We start from the raw sequence: 20,340 nt of genomic DNA, 5'->3' as shown, positions 1-20,340 counted from the left end.
AATATCTCATTTAATTTTCTCAGCCACCCTGAGGAGTGTTAGTTCTATTTGACAGATGAGGAGGTCCAGATCTGCTCAACTTTTATCCAGTGTGTCCTCTTTAATCCTTGATCTAAAAGGTATTTTTGTAGTCAGAGGCAGTTATATGGGCTGGGCACAGCAAAATGCAGAAGAAAAACCACCAGAATTGTAATAAATGACATAGTTTCCAGATTTGACCTAGCCACGGACTGTGGGCTCCTGGAAATGTTAGCAAGTCTGGGTTCAATGATTTAGATTTTCAAACTCTTTTCAGAGAATGTAGGAGAGAGAGTCTTAATTTCTGACCATATAACCCAATGGGATACCAGAATATGTCTCTTAGCAGTACTTCTGCACTCAGGCAGAGTTCTCATGGAAAACCAGCTCCTTTCTGCAGGGGACACTCCCCCCCCACCCCGCCACCGCCCCCCGAGCCTTGGTTCAGCTCTATCACAGCTCTGACAAATGCCACAATGAGACAGAACTTATAATCATGTTCCTGTGATGTGATGCACTTAGAGATGAAAGCATTAGGAATTTCCATCCTGCCTCAGTCCCGAGTTTTACAAAATTTCATTCTGTTCAGTTTGTAACCCACGGAACTTCTGTAGCAATGATACTCCCTGGGTAGCCAGGACATACTCTGAGGATGCTGGCTCAGAAAACAGACAGATTTTTGGCTTTCATGGTTGGGTAGGAAGAGTTATAGGGGAGTAACAGGAAGGAAGGGCATCAGATATCAACTCCTGCTATATACCAAGGCTCCTCAATGGTAGTTTCTCATCTTGTTCATCAAGGGAGAAGAAATGGTGGGTGAATATTAGGTCCCTCAAATGGGCCCCACTGAAAAATCAAGATTTACACAACAGTTGATTAGAGAAACAGAAGGACTGTTTAAGGAAGGAGTGGGCAGAGGTCTACATCTACTAGAGTTGCCAACAGTGCCTTGGGGAAGATGCAGTGTAATCGTACCTGCTGAGGCTTCATGTCTTTGAACCAGCACAATAACCCATCATCTCATCCTGCTCGCTCGTCTATTCACTTCCTGCCCATTTATTTTCCCTGCTAGTCTCTTGAGTTCCCCAGAGAGACCTGCCAACAGTGCAAGGTTTTCCGTGGGAATAAAAAATGGGTGACTGCTGTTATTCTGAGTAGGTAGAGTCCAGGGGACTAGCTCCAGAAAGAAAGGACCCTTTCATTATCTAGTTGCTGGTGCCGGTGCAGAGAGTTATCAAGCTTTCATTTGCAGAGCCCCTCGTTATGCAAAATTCCCACCGGACAATAAGACCCAGGTTAGCCTTAGGCAAATAAAAAGCACATATTGAGTAATCTTCTGGCAACTTATCAGCTGGATTCCTAAATGGTACAGGAAAATGGAAGCTATTGAAGATGTGACATGGGATAGTCCATGTCACCCACAATGGAAAATATGAACATTGGAAGAATTTCCTATTCTAAACAATGTGCAGTTTAAAATACACTCTCTGGAGACTCTCCTGAATGTACAGGCTTATGGCTGCTATTTATAGTGGTTGATGTGTACTTTACCAAGATTTTTATTCCAGCAAAGGAACTGTATGCGATGTAGGGAGTTATTAAAATGGAAAATAAACTCTCACATTTTAACTTGGTCAATTGGTACTAGTCTCAAATGCAATGTCAGATCTCACCAATCTAGACTAACTGGAAGAGAGGCCAATACAAATTATGGGATATTTTTTTTAAATTTTTTTAACGTTTATTTATTTTTGAGACAGAGAGAGAGACAGAGCATGAATGGGGGAGGGTCAGAGAGAGGGAGACACAGAATCCGAAGCAGGCTCCAGGCTCCGAGCTGTCAGCACAGAGCCCGACGTGGGGCTCGAACCCACGGACCAAGAGATCATGACCCAAGCCGAAGTCGGAAGCCCAACCGACTGAGCCACCCAGGGGCCCCAAATTATGGGATATTTTAAAAGAAATTTAGTTTTGAAAGTATGTTCAAAACTGGCCACTTCTGCCAGGCTAAGAAAACATCAGAAACTTGTTTAACAATTGTATACATAAAGATGATTTATAATTAGCAAATTAAGCTTTTAAAAGTAAGTGAATGTTTCCAAAGTTCTTAAAAAATTACATTCTTACAAAACTGCTGATGAACACTGCTTACTAGGTAGCACACTAGTGAAAAGAACTGATTCTATTTACAAAACATGCTCATTATTCCTCTTTAACGTCATTCATGATGAATGAGAATCCACTTAACAGCCACTACGACATCATTCCAACATGCTCATGTTTCCACTGCAGTGGTACTTTCTTATAATACTGCTAAGGACTTTGGGGATAATAAAGGTCAAGAACTTCCCTTGAAGACTTCATTTTTTTTTTTTCAACGTTTATTTATTTTTGGGACAGAGAGAGACAGAGCATGAATGGGGGAGGGGCAGAGAGAGAGGGAGACACAGAACCGGAAACAGGCTCCAGGCTCTGAGCCATCAGCCCAGAGCCCGACGCGGGGCTCGAACTCACGGACCGCGAGATCGTGACCTGGCTGAAGTCGGACGCTTAACCGACTGCGCCACCCAGGCGCCCCCCCTTGAAGACTTCAAAGCAATAGATTTCCCTTGACTAAGAATTAGGAATAGTCTGTAAGGATTCCTGTCCATCACTCCACCTGGCCAAATGAAGGCTACAAATGCAGACCTCTTACATCTGGCTGGTCAGTGAGAAAAACCAATGGGCAGAATCTATAGATTCAACATACATATTTGATGGCCTTTGTTACATTTTTATTTGATTTTGATGAAAATTCTTTGTTTGTAGAGAATTCTTGGTTTGTAATTCTCCTCCAAGGTTCCCAGCCTTAGACAGCAGAAGGACTCCTTCGGACCTGTGTGTTTAGAAAGGCCCTCTCAGGCAATAATGGACTCTCATTAACATTTTCAATAGAGTTTGGAGAGAATCTTTAGAATTCCCTGGATCACAGGTCTGGAAAAACTATCACCTAATTCATGTTATCTTATTTAGAATTTTATTTAAAAATAAATGAATTACTCAGGATACTAGTTACTTCTGTTGGAGAGGCAAGGGGGTGGGATTGGAGAGGTCAGTTTAAAGTTTCAATGGTATTGGAAATTTTCTAGATCTTAAAGCTCAATGATAACTTTATGATATATGCATTACAATGATTTACAACTTCTGTATGCCTTAATAGTATCATTTTGCATGTATCAACTATTTCATAATAAAAATCATGAATTTAGAATAAAATGATTAAAAATTATTTTGTGAATAATGAGTACCCAATTTCTTTATATTATTGGTACAGTATTATATATACGGTTGAGAGGCTTTTGATTACTGCGTTAGTGGTAAAGAAACCATAATTATGTAATATGAAAAAAAGAAATGATAATTCCACAAGGCAAAAGAAAACTATGTAAAATATATGATTGATTGAATATTAGATATGTAACTTATTGAGATAAAGACCAGTAGGGAAAATGACTCTTAGAAATAAGAAGGCAGATTTTCTTTTCAGCATGGAGACATCATATCCATACTTCTCCTATCACTGTCAAGGCAGGCTGATAAAACAGATTTGAAATAGTCGAGATTAGACCAAACTGTCTGAAGACATGGGGGCTGTGCATATATTCAGTGATTCTTGGGGACCTGACCCGGAAAGGGCTTTCCTGATAGCTTCTTCCTTACCATGTCTTCTAGCCAGCCAAAAATACAGTAACAACAAGTATCATTTACTGAGCACTAGTCAAATATTCATTTCCTTTCTTTCTTCCATTCCCCTTTCCACCTTCCTTCCTTCCTTTCCTTCCTTCCTTTCCTTCCTTCCTTCCTTTCCTTTCCTTTCCTTTCCTTTCCTTTCCTTTCCTTTCCTTTCCTTTCCTTTCCTTCCTTCTTTCCTTTCTACCTACCTACCTACCTACCTGCCTACCTACCTATCATCTATCTATCTGTCATCTATCCATCTAGTGCTTTCTAATCTACATGAAACCTTATGAGCTTTTATGATGGCCATTTTCCTGATGAGAAAATGGGTTTAGAGAGGCTAAGGGTTATCCTTGGTAACCCTGCTGGGATTCAAACCCAAGTCTGAAGGATCCTGCACTCTGAAAGGCATTATATCTGTGTCCCCCTCCAGTGTGTCCTATCCTCTCAACAAATAGTAGTGATAAAGATGAAACACAAAATCTTTAAGCAATCAAATCAGTTCTTTCACATACTTAGTGAGAAAAATCCTTTGATGAGTTTGCACAGCTAAATGAAACCAGTAAGGATAAAGAAATCCTACATAATAACTTAGTATCATAATTAAGCTTTGTTTAAAGAAATGCTCCCAAGATAACATATGACAAATAAAAGACTTTGAAAATTGATGGCAGATAGGGTTCTATTTCCAAAATCACCAGTTTTTTTTTTCCTTCTTGACTTGGCAAAATTGGATTCCCAGTTCCTAACAATTAATCATTTTCATTCTGCCTATCCACTTATCTTTCTTTGCTTTTCCTTTTACTTCCCATGAAGTAATCTGAAACAATCTCCTTTAGAAATATTATCAATAAATTGTTTTCAAATAAAAAAAAAACCACACTCTACGTGCAATACATTCTAGTATACATATTTCCCCAGAAGTAATCTCAATTGTCCTAATCAATAGCTGGGACATTTGTTACTGACAGCTCCATTTATTCAGGGAGATGAATAAATACACAGTGCAAGAAGGCTCTACACTCAGCTTAGCTGGGTGATCTTGAGGAGGTCAGCATCCCAAGATTTAAGTTTCTTCATATGTAAAATGAAGCTTTTAAAATTCATTAGATGAGGGATTCTTGGCCCAAGTTTCATGGGCCCCCCAGAGGTCTGTGGATGGAGGTCCATGACGCCACTGAAAATAGTGCCAAGTTTTGAGGGTGCATATGTGCATTTTTCTTGGAGGAGGGTCTATAGCTTTCATCAGAGACTCAAAGTAGTGTGTGGTCCAAAAGTGAAAAAGTAACATTCCACTGAAGAAGATTATCTATAAGGTCAGTGACAGCCGTAAGCTTTTATGAGTGATGATGTGACTAAGTCCCTGTCCTAATGGTGAATATAGTCTTATTGAGAAAAATCCAAAGAAAAGTCAAGAGCAGTTATGCCAACATCCTTTTTTGGCTTGCGGGGGAAAACTTGATCTTCTCTGTTTCTATTTTTCTGTGAAATGGGAATAACACAGGAGAGTTTTAGAAGGCAAACAAAACAATGACTGTGTCTACACATGTAAGCAATTTACCTGAATAAGCATAAAGAACAGTCCAATTAGGCCCAATAGCCTTATTCAGTCTGTTTCTTTGAATGATTTTTCCCCATCTTAGGGAGTTATTTTGGCATTGTGGAGATGATGGAATTTTAGCCAAGACAACCAGTTGAAACATGAAAAACTCCATTGATCAATCTGTTGCAATAGAAAGGTTTTGAGATTTGGGGCAGGCAGAACTGGACTGCACTCCCTAGCTATGTGAAGTTGGATATGTTACTTAACCTTTCAGTCCTATAGATTCCTCAGCTATAAAACAGGGGTAACAATATCCAGGTCTGCTATAGACTGAATGTTTGCTGCCCTCCTCTGCACTCAGATGTTGCAACCTAACACCCATTGTGATGGTATTTGGAGTTGGGGATTTGCAGAGGTGATTAGGTCATGAGGATGGCACCCTGATGAACGGGATAAGTGCCCTTTATAAAAGAGACTCCAGAGAACACAGCTGCCCCTCCCACCATGTTAGGACACAGCAAGAAGGCAGTTGTCAATGAACCAGGAAGCAGAACCTCACAGGTATGGATTCTGATGGCACCTTGATCTTGGACTTCCCAGCCTCTAGAAATGCTCCTGTTGTTTAAAAGCCACCCAATCTACGGTATTCTGGTATAGCAGCCTGAACAGACTAGATAAGGACACAGCGTTGTTTTGATAATTAAATTACATAAGGTCTATGAAGTATACCACCTAATCTGGCCCTTGGTTGATGCTAAACAAATGATGGTTCCTTCTTTCTAACACTAGATGAGAAATTTGGCTGGTACTCTTTCCCACTTGAGAACTATTTTTGCTGAACTGAACCCTTCAGGTAAAATTCTGAGTTATGTTTTACATATGTAATGTCTTAAATAAAAGACATAATTGATGATTTGGAAAATTAACCACGTGGCTACAGTAGGTGATTTTTAAAGTTTTTATTTTATTTATTTATTTTTATTTTTGAGAGAGAGAGAGAGGGAGAGAACATGTGAGCAAGGGAGGGGCAGAGAGAGAGAGAGAAGGAGAGAGAGAGAGAGAGAGAGAGAGAGAGAGAGAGAGAATCCCAAGCAGACTTTGCACTGTCAGTGAAGAGCCTGACACGGGGCTTGAACTCATGAACCAGAATCAAGAGTTGGACACTTAACCAACTAAGCCACCCAGGTGCTCCTAGATTTTCAATTTCTATTGAATGACTGTCATGTTGGGTAGATCCTAGACTCTTGATGCTCCACGGGCCACCTTAAAGTGGGATACTTTTAGCAGCAGAAGAACTGTTTGGTTAGTGGAAACTGGTCCCAGGATGCCTTTTATAATTCACCTTTTATAATTTAATCACTTACAACTTAATAGAGGAATAAATCATGTCTATTTAGAATGAGAGAACAAGAGAGGGACGATATGAATATGCATATATATTTTGATTCTTCATGTTGCTGGACACAAATAAGTAAGGAAAGATCTCTTAGGTGAAAAATATCTATCTTATTTTGTCCAGGTTCTACATTCAAGATGGGCTGATCTCAAACAATATCAAGTTAAACACAAAAACCTTACAGAAGTCGTTTAAAATCTCTCCCAAACAAATTACTTGAAAAAAGCCTTTTAACTTAAAGGAGAAATGTAGATACAGGTCCTAACACTTGTTTTGCTCCTTGGAGTGATAGACTTTCTGAGAGAACTGAGATTTTCTGAGTGATAGTTTTGAGCAAATTTAGCTACTCTAATAATTTAGACATTTTGAAAGGAATATTTTACTTAACTTCCTAATGAGGAAAAATTTTCCGATTACAGAATAACAAAAAATTACATTTGAAAGATCTGATTTAAAATTTCAAGGCCACAATGCCACGCGTTGTAAATAAAAGTGTCTTTGTGTATGTATGTTGTACACCCATTGATTGGCCACACTATTAACTCCCATAGAAATGTTTTAGTGACAGAGTTCTGGGAGGGAGCTACTTAGACTCGGTGGATTTCTAAAAATTGTTTGTTTTTCTACTGTAGTGAAAATATTTACTTTCAAATGTCTAATCATCAGTATATTTCAGAGGCTCATAAAAATGTATGAACGATGACAACAGCAGGAGTGTTTTCATTCCTTTTATTTATGTCTGTGAGCCTCTGAATCTGATAACGCCACTCCACAATAAGGGCTTTTCTTCTGATCTGAAAGAGAAGCTCACGTCGGATGTGGAAAGCATGAGCCAGGAATGTAATGAGTTCATGTCTTGAAAAGTGGGGGAGCAGCTTGTTGTGAGAACGAGCCCAGCACTGGGAAGCGTGTCTGACTGGAGATCTCATGGAGAGAACATCACAGCAGGTTTCTTAGCAGATACACCCAAGCTCAAAATCCTTTTGGCCACATGTAAAAGAAGAGCTCAACCTGAATCAGTGTTGATTCTGCTGGCTGAGACAGCACAGTCTTTCCTCAGACTTTGTTACCAATCACATTCACTCAAAACTCTTCACTAAGTAACATTCCTGCTCTTTATCTTGCCTAAGGTTCTTGTAGCCTCAGAAGTATGGAAAGAAAATCTTCGTATTTTTTATTTTGCTTTATGGTAAATGTAAAGTATGTCTTCATTTCTTTGTGTGTTATAAAGAATCGAATTAGAAAACTATATAGTGATGTTTATTAAAATTAAATAATAAAATTATTATTTTCATCTGAGTGTTATTCAATAAATGAAAATAATAATTCAATAAATGATTATATAATAAACACCAGATGATTAGTACTATGTTAATGCTTTCATGTATTATCCCTTTGTTTCCCCATAAAAACCCTATGAGGTGAATATTATTATTTCCCGCATTTAATAGAGGAGAAAACAAGGTTAGAAATATCGAATAATCTGTAAGGTCATGTAGCTAATAAGTGGCAGACCTGGGATCTGACAGCACAGCCCACACCCTTGACTGCTAAGCTCTACTGTCTCTCACTGCTGACACATGCTTCTTCATGCATGTACAATACACATGTTCTATTCAGACAGACACCCCTACTGCTGGTGCTGTGATCAGTCCATCTTTGCCAGATACATACAAAAGACTTAGCATTCTTTTCCACTTCTACTTTCTACTTGAATAGGAAGAGAGCTGGATTTGACCCCTTTGAAAATATTTCCTCTTCCCCTACATTTTCTCCCTTGAAATGTACGTATTCCCTGATGATACAAAAGCACCTGCATAAATAATCCAGTGTGAGATGGATTAGTACACAGATGGGAGGAGAAATGGAGGCAAAGGAATCAAGTGTTAATAAAGATACATATAGACCAGGGGAAAATGCATTACGAAGCACTGAGAAATAGATAAAGGCAGAGAGGTAGTGAAATAAAAGACAGATAAAGAAAGGGAACAGAATATACCCATTAATATTTTATTCTCATAATACAGGCGAAGAATAATAAAGAGCAAACTAATTATTTGTTCAAATATGTAATTGATTTAAAAATACAGTTTAATTTGAGATGTGTACAAATAGTATCTTACACTTAGAAACAATGCATTTAGAGTTTTCAATCGTTACTTGCTTAATTTATTCTATTGAAATTATTTCCTCTCCTTTTTGGTCAAGATTGCTCTAAAGTTACTAATCCACCTAGGATATGAGCTTTGTGACTGTTGGGGCACTGCCTGGACTGGTGACCACTCATCCCTATGATTCAGTATAGTATCTTGCACTTTATAGATAGTCAATACATTATTTTTGATGACCAAATGAAGTGTCTCCTTTTACCAAATCTAAAGACCTCATTTTAAGGAGTCTAGAGTGGCAGCCAAATGGAGGACATGATCAAGGTGAATAACAAAAAAATGCACAGGTTAAGGGCAGGAGAAGAAGGGAAGGAGGTTTTTGATTAACTAGGCTCACAGTCTAGGTTATGGGAAGCCAGATGATTTGAAATGGACGAGATTAGAATCCGCAGAATGAGGGAGGTGTATGACATTCTCAGGGCAGCTGTGATACAATGAGTACACGCCAGCCCCAAACCCTTGAAAGCCAGCATGGCACAAGGGTTAGCTTTTTAAATAATCTTTTAAATGTATTCTGACGAATGAAATGTAGAAGAATCTGGCTTGTTTTAATTTGTGGTTATAACATCTGGTGAGAGTACGAGTTTTAAATTATTTGTCATTGCAAAGTAGAACTGCACCTGCTAGTCAAGCTCAATAACAACTAATTGAAATAACAGGGTATTTTATTTGGAAAGCCTCTGTGTGTAAGAAGTGGAAATCAACAAAACTTTCTCTTGTCTCTGTTGTCCCTTCTCCCACATGGGCTGCAGGGGTATAGCATACAAAGGGCATAAGCCATCTTTAGTAAGTATCAATGAATATCGGGGTACAAATTATATTTGAGGATATAAATACATAGTTTCTTCATCATCACTTGGTTTTGAACAGGTTGAAAAGCAGTAGACATACTCTTCCCAATTCTGTCATTCTGTTGGTCTATCCTCAGGGCCCAAAACAGGGCTTGGAACAGAGTAGATACCCAATTAAAATTTGTTGAAGGTGTGAATGAATGAATCTGCAGCTCTGAGCCTTGGGGCCACTCAATTCTTGCTAACTGACTTCACTGGCACTCCTGATTTGGGTTGAGTTCTTTCTTTTAGTTCCCTGAATCCAAAGGAAAGTTAGGTCTTCTCCAGTCTGGCCCTGGGTATTATGGCCGGGGCCATAGAGTCACATTTTCCAAAATGGAAAGTGCCTTATTGTTTTATGTAAATATATGATTATTATTAAAAAGTTAGACAAACCAAAAGCAAAGGAAAGTAAAAATGACCACCAAGTCCCCAGAGAAAACACTGACTCCAGCTACAAATGAGGAAGCCAAGGTCTAAAGATAAAGGAAGAGGGATTTGCTCAGGCTCTTCTACATCCTTTATCTTCAGATCAAACCATGATTTTAGATGGCCCTTGATTTCTGGTTCTGGCCATCTGTTTCCTGTACACACCCTGAACTTTACCATCAAAGTTGGCTGAACCATAAAACCTGACCTTCCCTTTCCCATAAATGATCAGATTTTACAAAATCCGAAAGAGTGAACACGGACTTACTTAACATGCCCCAGAATAACAGAACTAGAAGGTTCATCTTGAAATGTGAAAAGGTAACAGTCTGAATGTAAGGAGGTCCTTAAATACTCCTTTCAAAAAAAAAAAAATTGAAAGGAAGAAAGAAAGGGAATTAGATGAAACATAGTATTCTAAAAGAATTAACGGAGAGAAATGTAAATTTAAAAGAGTAGGATAAATTTGTGTAAATTTATTGTAGAGTATTAAGGGTACCTAACTAAGCTTCACTGAGTACATTCCTTTTATGATTGACTTTAAAGGAAGACATGTTCTTCCACACAAAACAGAAAACTGGAAGGAATAAACCATGGAGGTGTGTGGAAAGTTCTAAAGCAAAATTCTGGTTCTAAAGAAAGAGTTTATTCACTATAATTACAGTATGGCTCTAGCCACAGCAATACAGTAGTACTGCTCCCTTCACATTGATTCCCCATCTTCCTGTTCACCTGGAAAGCAAAGACACTGAAGGTACTGATTTAGCCTGATGCTCAATTTCCTGTTCTCTTTCCTGAGTCCTTCTAGCCCCATACTCTGAGCCTGGTCTGTGTTTTGACCTTGCTATACTTTGGTTTCCTAGCATGACGTGAGGGACATAAAGGCAGAAGCCATGGCTATTTGTATCTCACCATTGCTTGCCCTGTCCCTAGCACAGACACTGAAATTTGGTTGGTGCTTAATAAATATTTGTCATGTAAAGATATCTCATCAACTTGCAGTTGAATCTGAGGCCATATAACACATCACTAGAAAGAGTAAGAGGTACGTCCTACTGGGCCTGGACACTGCCTAGAAGGTTGTGATGTCCACTCCACACGGATGCTCTCCCTGGTTCTCCCCATTTCCTTGACATTTTTGTCTCCTCTGATGGTTTCTATTACATTTTTATGATCTTACACTTGCTTTCTTGACACTATCACAACCATCCACCTTCAGCTTTGGTACTACTACTGGGTGGGTGAGCCCAAACTTAGTCTCTAATAATAATTTCTTTCCCTTTCTGAAAAAAGATAGAACATTTCTACCCCCAAATGCCTAGAGGGAATCTCCATTTGGATGTGGTTTCTACCTGAAATTAAACAGCCCCCCCCACCATGTACACCCAAGAATGGAACAAGTTTCTCCATCTAGAACACTGTGGGAGATTCCCAGCTCCACAGACTTAATTAAATTCTCTGGAATTGTCTTTGAGTTTCTCCCTCTCCTGAAAGGTGTGCTAATTTTCCCTCCATAAAGACTCCCATATTTGGCCCTCATTCCCATATTTGCTGCCCCAATTCAGGGCCTCATTACTATATGTTCAATACTAACTCTTCCCACACTCTAGTGCACTGTAGATCACTCTCCAACGTATCTCATCACACACAGCACCCCCTGTTAAGTCTCTATTGCCCTGCATGGGAAATAGAAACACCCAAGATGTGTGAGTCCAGCTCATTCCTCGTGAAGCAATCAATAGGTCTCTTACACTAGGATTCTTATTTCCACCTCTCTGCTTTTCCTGGTGTCATTTTCTCGCCAAGATGGCTCTCCTTTTACTCTTCATCACTATTACGGCATCCTCCACGGACTACCACTTCCAAGGAGCTTTTTCGGACTAGTTTCACCACAGGATGATGACTGCCCTTCCTTGGCACTGATGTTTAGTTCTGGCTATCTCTATGGCTACATTGCTGTTCCTTACTTGCTTAGACAATGATAATGGTTAAAAAATAAAAACAACAACGACTACTACCATTTATGGAAGTCTGCTATGTGTCAGGTACCAACTAGGCCATTTATGAAGTTCAATAATCTCCACAACAACCACACAAGTTCTGCAGACATTATGCCTACTTTACAAATATGGCAACTGTGGCTTAGAGAAAAGTCACTTACTCATGGCCACACAGCTCATTAGTGGCTAAGAGCAGGGACTTGAACCCACACAGCCCAGGTACCATTCATGGTGTCATATTTATGGACATAGACATTCCATGAATGGCAGCCTTCTCTGACCAAACTGATCCAAAGCAGTAATTTTACCTTCTTCTTTTGGGTTCTCCATACACATACACAGAGCCTACAGCACCAAATACTTTTGTTATAGGTGTTAAGTTTCCCATTTTCTACTGCAGGATCACTAAGGGATCACCTTACTACCATCTTTTCACCTGTGCATTGGATTTTGTGTGAGGCAACGTCGATTTAATTATAAGAACATTATTTAACACTTTTCTTCCTGTGAATGCCTACTCTGTCTGATGTAAGCCACATTAAACGCCACTGTCCTTCGCTCTAAGGCCTAAAATTTTACGATATGCATTTATGCCCCATGCTTCCTATGTCATTGCTTTATTTCCCCAACCTGCCCTTGAAGTCACCACGACATACAACATGACAGCTTCCAACTAGACTCAGAATATCCACAGTAACAAATTCCATTAACTATTAACCTCTAATACATGGATTACTGGACTTGGCTACTTTTCTAATCAGAATAAAAATTGGTCACAAGATCCATCTAGGACTTATTGCCTTTGTATTTTTTAAATTTTTTAAAAGTTTATTTATGTTTGAGACACAGAGAGACAGAGCATGAATGGGGGGAGGGTCAGAGAGAGGGAGACACAGAATTTGAAGCAGGCTCCAGGCTCCGAGCTGTCAGCACAGAGCCTGACGCGGGGCTCAAACTCACGAACCGTGAAATCATGACCTGGGCCGAAGTCAGATGCTTAACCGACTGAGCCACCCAGGCGCCCCTGCCTTTGTATTTTTAGACCTAAGGCTCCCATTTCCTTGTTGGTTTCAACTGTCAGCATTTGTCATTTTTCCTGTCCTTTCAACATTATACTGCTTTTTAAACTTTTATCCACACATTGCTTTTGTCACTTAAAAATTCCACTATGAAAGGCTCTGATTTAATGCGACTGTTTGATTCCTCTAGAATCTTTTTTCCTTGATGTTGTTCTTTTTTTATGCATAATTTAGAGTCATAACAGGAAATTTTTCCATCACAACTTTTGCAAAAGGTTTAGTGTACAGTATCTTTGGCCCTTCAGGGGGATGATCTTTGAAGCCTGAAACCAGCACTGTTAATAACAGAATACAAATAGTGTTCAACCTAGGACCTTACCTTTCTGCTTCAAGCCGCATCTCTTCCCGCTTTTGCCTCCTGAGTTCTCTGCGACGTTCAAAATCATCCATGGTGTGGCTTCAGGTCTAGGGAGACCGGAGAATCTGGACCTAACAGAGAGGAGGTAGATCGAGATCGTAGATGAATCAAAGTATCATTTCCCATGAAGCACTTTAGCCTTTGGTCCCCCACCATTTTTTCATACTCTCCTTTCTTCTTTACTCTTAAGAAAAACACCTTAAGGCTGGCAAGGTAGCCAGTGACCAATTTCTGACTCCCAAGCTGAGCCTTTCATGCACTAAACAAATTCAGTCTCATTCATGAAACCATTAGAGACAAATAAATAAGATCCCAGGATTACAGTTAAAAAATGAAAATAAAAACCTCAGGAGACAGAGGGATTTTGAAGATTTGAAATATTGGTGGGATCACTTCACAGCTACCAAATGATTTTGTTCTTTGTAACTTGCTGAACCACAGATGAAAGTTATGAAAAAGTGAACAAAGAGAGAGGAAAAGAGAAAAAGAGTGAAAAAAAAGAAAAGTGGCTCAAAAAGGAATATGTAGGAATGAGAGAAAAGTAAGAGAGATAAAAGAAATAAAATAATATAAGCATCAAGGCATAATCTGCATAATCTGAAAGAATATTAATATCAGAATGATAAAAAAAACACAGCAATAATACCATGAATAAGCAGAAGTCGGCAGCATTTTTAAAAGCAGTTATATATGATCAAGCCGTTTTCAGAGCTCCAAAGTCCTGGCTCTTTGTAACCCAACCATTTTATCCTTTCCTACCTCCTCCGTGATGCTTTTGATCCCAGAAAGATCTTCCCTTTCCAGCTCTTCAACTGCGAAGCCTACTTCCCTTGCACTTCTGTGCCATGAAGCCAAGTATTCCAGAATTCCCCTGCAGCCCCCAAACCCAAAATGACTACCAGAAAAGGGGAAGCGGGCTCTTTTTGTCCTTGCTTTGTTTACAGAGCTGTCAGTGGTTAGTTAAACTCGGCCTGGAATCTGGCATTTAAGGCCTGCTTGAAGATTGTTTCCTGTGTGGAGCGGGAGGCCTCCACTTCCTCTGCAATCCTAGACTCTCCGCTGCACTCAGATCACAAAAAATATTTTCCAGCCCTTTCTGTGCTTATGAGACAAGAAGTTTGCCCTGTGTAGGAAAATCAGGAGCTGTGCAAAGCCTAAAGCCATCACCGAATGGCATCTCTGTGTGTGGGGGCAAAAAGCAAAACTTAGATTTTGAAGCCAAGTTCAGAAACCTTCTCAAATAAATTGTCAGATTCTTTTATTTTCAAGCATTTTCCCCTTAAAAAAACACACAAAAACAAAAATAAAGTCTCTGCCAACAAAAATAAAACTATACAATGTTTGCATTTTCCCCCTTTCTTATCCCTTAGGGTATTACTTATACTGCATATAAATCTTTTAGAAACTCTAATTTTGGTATTTATTGGGAGTTTTAAAATTTTAAGGTGTTTTTCTATCTTACTCTTACCAAAAGTACTTTCTAAGTACTTTGCTAGTTATGAAGAAAAGAATCAGTTTTCCTTTACTATTTCATCAACCACAAGTTTCTCTACATTTTCTGGCTTGATCTCTCCATAGTTATCAGAATGAAAAAAAAAAAAGTGATTTGAACACCCCCTGAGAGGTCATCTGGGGGTCTTTCACCTGGGGGTGGGCTCCCGTTCTGAGGACAGTGCAGGGTGAGAACAGCCCCATGGCCAGTGGGACCAAACTTTGGTTACCCGGATGCTAGGTGCAGTGAGAGAGTAAACTCTTCTCGTCCCTTTCTTCAATACAGGCTTTTGTTGTGTATGAACCACTTTGCAAATAACTACAGCAACAGCAAACAGAAATGGGAGAGGGGGGTCTGTCTCTAAGTAAACAATTTCACTTTCCTTAATTGATCCAAGTAGCTTGAAAGGCATCCTCTAAAGCCTGAGCTCCTCCCTCATCCAAGCTAAGTTGTAATGCTGGCTGCTTTTCAGTAACAACGGGCTGAGTTTCTTAGCCTATACCTCTGGTGGAGGTGCTAATAAGCAGTGATGTAAATATCCCCAAGCAGGCTGGAGATGCACGTGGTGGGCAAAGCCTGAAAGGTCTTGGAACAAACACTCACAGGCAAGTGGAACGGACTGAGAGCATGCGGTCGCTTTGGCTGACCACCCTCACTGGCTCTCTCCCCACGCAAATTCTTTTTCTGCTACCCATTCTCTCCACCTACTCCTCACCTTTTATTACTTACTTGGGCCCTTTTTTTCTTTCCCAACCACAGAAAAAGTCCATCTATCCCCTTATTTACTCATCTGGATCCTGGGAAGTATGCATCTGGGGCACTAGACGGGGGGGAGGGGGTCGCTCTATGATGCATCTACACAGACAAGTGCCCTTCCGGGTTGTGTTTTGTGGACATGTGGAGAGTGTATCTGAGGGAGAGGAGAACGCACATCTGTGTATGGTGTGGTATGACTCTCTCTTGGGGGTGTATGAGGCTGTGCGGGGGAAGGAAGGTGTGTATGTTTCTGGAAATGGTCCGCAGGTGGTCTCCCACCAGGATGGGGCTGGAGGTCCTCCTCAGTCGTCACACTCTTGTACCACAGTGCTCCTCTGAACTTCTCTGCCTCTGTCCTATTAAGGGGAGCCATGTCTGGGTGGAACTGTAAGGGGTGTTTCCCCGTTTTTGGGAGCAGCAGCTTCTATCTTCCCAGCTCCTAATCTCTCATTTCCTCCCCTTCCCCCAGTCCATGCTGAATCCCTTCCAGCAACATCGGTTAGGAAACAAACTCTCAACCAATGTAGTGACGAAATGTCAAGGCAAAGAGATTCTAGAAACCATGGAGCTCTAGAGGGTCCCAAATGGAGGTTAGCCTGAAAAAGAAATGTAGGCTAAGGGAGGTATGTACCTATGAATGTGACAGATGGATTCTTGAAATCTTTATGAAAAATCTAAACTTTGGAACTGTGCAGGGGTGGGGGGAGGAGGTCATGGTCATGCTATTGAAAGAACTTTGACATGACTTCTGCGTAAAGGGGGAAAGCACTTTACAAAGGCAGATGAATCATTACTGACTGACACATCTGTCTTTTCAATATGGACTCCCCAATACAAGATTTTCTTAAAACAGGGTGCATCTATGCTGGTGTAATTAAGTAGTAAGTCAGCGTTACAGATTCCTAATCGGTTAGCATGTAGCCCTTCCTTTTGGTAATGACACCACGAAATCCAGTTAAGGGCAGGAGATATGAGCATTATGAACGGATAGCTTCTAATCCACCCTCAGTTATTAGAGGGAGAAGCCACAGAGAAAGCTAAGTCCTACCTACCTTAAAATCAGCACAGACTGAATAGTGAATGGGTGTGGGGAAAGTCCTTGGCATCTTCTGGTAATGCTGCTACTGGTCTTGGAATGCATCAAGAACAAAATCTATTGTGTCAGGGACACTGGATAAGTTAATGCAGCTTCCAAAAGTAACTAACACTTATTGAACGTGTACTGTGTGTTGGGTTATTTTTCTCTTACTGTTTCTGTTTGAAATTCATGGGTGTTATTTCTCAGAGTAGTTTCAAGTTTAAAGACTAAAAGGAACAGAAAGGACAGAGCTCCTAGATACTCCCTTTCCTCCACCCCTGCCCAGTTTCTTCTATGTTTGCACTGAATCGTGTACTCACGCTGCAGAAACTGTATTGAAGACCTAACCCCTCAGAACGTGACCTTATTCAGAAATAGCGCCTTTGTATATGTAGTCAAGACGAGGCTATTAAAGAGGGCCCTATTCTAAGATGGCTGGTGTTCCTATACAAAGGGAAAATCTGGACACAGGAACAGACATACACAAGGAGAAGATAATGTGGAGACACAAGGAGAATGCCATGAGAAGGTGGAGGGCAAGGAGTACCTGAGGCTACCAGAGCTGGGAGAGAGAGACCAAACAGATCCTTCTTTAAGTGTCCTCAGAGAAAGCCCTCCTGACACCTCCATTTTGGACTTCTAGCTTCCAGAACTGTGAGACAATGTTTCTGTTGTTCTAAGTCCCTCAGGTTGTGGTACTTTGTTATGGCAGCCCTAGAAAACTAATATAGCCTAATTAACATCATGCGGTCGTGGGGCACATTTGTTACAACTGATGAACCAATACATTATTAGCTACGGTCCATAGATTACATTAGGTTTCACACTTGGTGTTATGCACGCTGAGCTTTGCCAGGTGCATGATATCATGTATTAACCATTATAGTAGCAGAATAGTTTCCCTGCCCTGAACAACCCCTATTCTCCATCTTTTCACACTTCCCTCACTCCCACCTCTACCCCAACCCTTGGCAACCACTGATCCTTTTACTGTTTTTACAATAGCTTTGCCTTTTCCAGAATGTCATACAGTTGAAATCATACAGTATGTAGCCTTTTTACACTGGTGTCTTTCACTTAGCAACGTGCATTTAAGTTTCCTCCTTGTCTTTTTGTGGCTTGATAGCTCTGCTGGGCTATTTAAAAATATGTTAAATTATTTTATCTACACAATAAACCTGTGAAGTAGCTATTAAAATCCCCATTTTACAGAATTTCAAAGTGCCTGCTCTTAAGCACTATAATATTCTTGGACTAATCCACTATTTGTCTCTAGGAATTGTTTTCCCTTTCAGGAAATAAGCAAGAGTGCCCCAGGAAAGTTCTGAGAAGACTATTGTCAAGATCTCTGGTTGAATTCATTGGATCAAATTAAACTGAGATAAGAAGTGATCTTAAAAGTTACCCATGCTGGGGTGCCTGGATAGATGGCTCAGTCATTTGAGCATCCGACTTCGGCTCAGGTCATGTTCTCACAGTTTGTGGGTTTGAGCCCCACGTTGGGCTCTATGCTGACAGCTCAGAGCCTGGAGCCTGCTTCAGATTCTGGGTCTCCCTCTCTCTCTGCCCCTCCCCCACTCACATTCTGTCTCTCTCTCTCTCTCTCTCTCTCAAAAATAAATAAGCATTAAAAAAAAAAAAGTTACCCATACCTCTTCAACTGTATGTTCATTTGGCTTACATGATAGAATTGTCATGTCTCAAAGATACCAATTAAATTAAACCTTGCAAATAGTAATTAAGCCTCTATTAATTTATTGTTACTTCTTTGTAAGATTCATATACCAGGATGCTCAGATTCTGGACAGCATCACTGCATACTTCTGTGATGTTAGCATTTCTTTCTTACATTGCACCTTCCTTATTACATAACCTTCCTCTTCTGACCACTATACCCTCATTCTCAACATAACACTTTCTCTTTTATTTCAAGGAACCCTAGTGTTTCAACACTCATAACAATTATTAGGCAGATTCTTTCTGATTAGTCATCATTATTTACTCACTATAAATATCATGGTGAAATGAATTCAGTGAAGCCCCACAAAAACAAAAACAAAAAACAAGAAACACATTTACACCATCAAGACGCAATATACACTTACTGAGCATTTACTGTGGTGTTCTATTATACACACTAGGGATACAACAATGAACAAGACTGAAAAGGTCCCTGTCCTCCTGGAACTTGTATTTTAGACTTCCTTGCTTCTTTAAACTTCTACCAGGTGTATCATACCCATTTTTAACTTTGAATCACAACTATCATCTGTTTTCTGTCTTTTGTTCTCAAGATTCAGGGCTTTGTGGGAGAAAGTCAGGAGCCATGTTTTGTCTGTGAGGGTTTGTGTTAATTTCAGCTGGGTGACTACTGTGGCTCAGTGATACTTCTCTTCATCCTACATGTACTGGGGTGATTTCTGGGTGTAACATATTCCAGCAGATTCCTCACCTCTGCTCTTCAAATGATCTTCACTAACCTCAATGCTTCAATTGCCCTTCTCTACAAACCCTTGGCAAACAGTGATCTGGACTCAGGAACCTGGACTACTCCTTTCTGTGAAGTGAGGTGCTTGGACTAGATGATGTCCAAGGTTTAATCCTACTCTATATAATACTATGGTTCCATACCTGCTCTCCAATCCAGCAAAGATGGACATATCAAACATGGTATGTCCATGATTCCTCCTTTCTAGGTCTAATTCTCTTCTAGTCTTCTAATTTAGAAAGCATTAACCTTCCTTTCAAGCACATCATCCCATGACATCCTCGATAAAAATATTGTATTGCTTCTCAAACATGTCGTTGAATTTTCTACTTCTGCACTTTTAATTCATACATCACATCCATCTGGAATGAGTTCCTCTATCCTTTTCATTGTCCATATTCTATTCAGTCATGAATTCTGGAGTCTTCAGTTCAGACTGGATCCTTCAGTCATGAAGTCTGACTCTATTGAGTCAGACTCAAATTTCACTTCTTCATGATGGTTTTCTTGAGGACTCTAGCTTGGAAGTGATATCTCCCTCCTTGAACACCTATCATTCATTTGGGGAATTAATGTACTGCCTTGCCACAGCTCAATTGTTCTAACTAGTATTTAAATTTTTTTAGTGTTTATTTATTTTTGAGAGAGAGAGAGTGGGGAATGGACATGGAGTGGGGGGATGGTGCAGAGGATCTGAAGTAGGCTCTGCACTGTCAGCAGGCAGCCCAACCTGAGGCTTGAACTCACTAACCACGAGATCACGATCTGAGCTAAAGTCGGACGCTAAACCGACTGAACCAACCAGGTGCCCCTGTTCTAACTAGTATTTAAATATTTTATTGATATTTTATTTTCTATATACTTTAATTCTTAAGGCCAATAATGAAAAGATAACCACTGTATAAAAAAGTCTCTTTCCTATTGGGCATGGTAGGCACTCAGGAATTGTAGCTGATTTGAACCACTGGATTTTTATTCTAGATTTTACCAT

The 20,340-nt window shown here is 40.0% G+C and overlaps 1 protein-coding gene across 8 annotated transcripts in view; it reads right to left on the bottom strand.

Annotated features, from left to right (window-relative positions):
- The window catches only part of CALD1 (caldesmon 1), a 188,809-nt gene that overhangs the window by 87,627 nt on the left and 80,842 nt on the right, over positions 1-20,340 (bottom strand). For all 8 annotated transcript variants that reach the window (XM_047094704.1, XM_047094700.1, XM_047094699.1 and 5 more), the window contains one exon: positions 13,497-13,606. In XM_047094704.1, the coding sequence (XP_046950660.1) occupies positions 13,497-13,567 (71 nt within the window). In that variant the 5' untranslated portion in view covers positions 13,568-13,606. The remainder of the gene's footprint in view (positions 1-13,496; positions 13,607-20,340) is intronic.

The sequence above is a fragment of the Lynx rufus genome, unplaced genomic scaffold (assembly GCF_022079265.1).
Source record: "Lynx rufus isolate CCGP_SWC_20201006 ecotype Redwood Valley unplaced genomic scaffold, mLynRuf1.p SCAF_4, whole genome shotgun sequence".
Lineage (NCBI taxonomy): Eukaryota > Metazoa > Chordata > Mammalia > Carnivora > Felidae > Lynx > Lynx rufus.
Note: the sequence above shows the minus strand (reverse complement) of the source record. Positions and strands in the feature narration are given on the sequence as shown.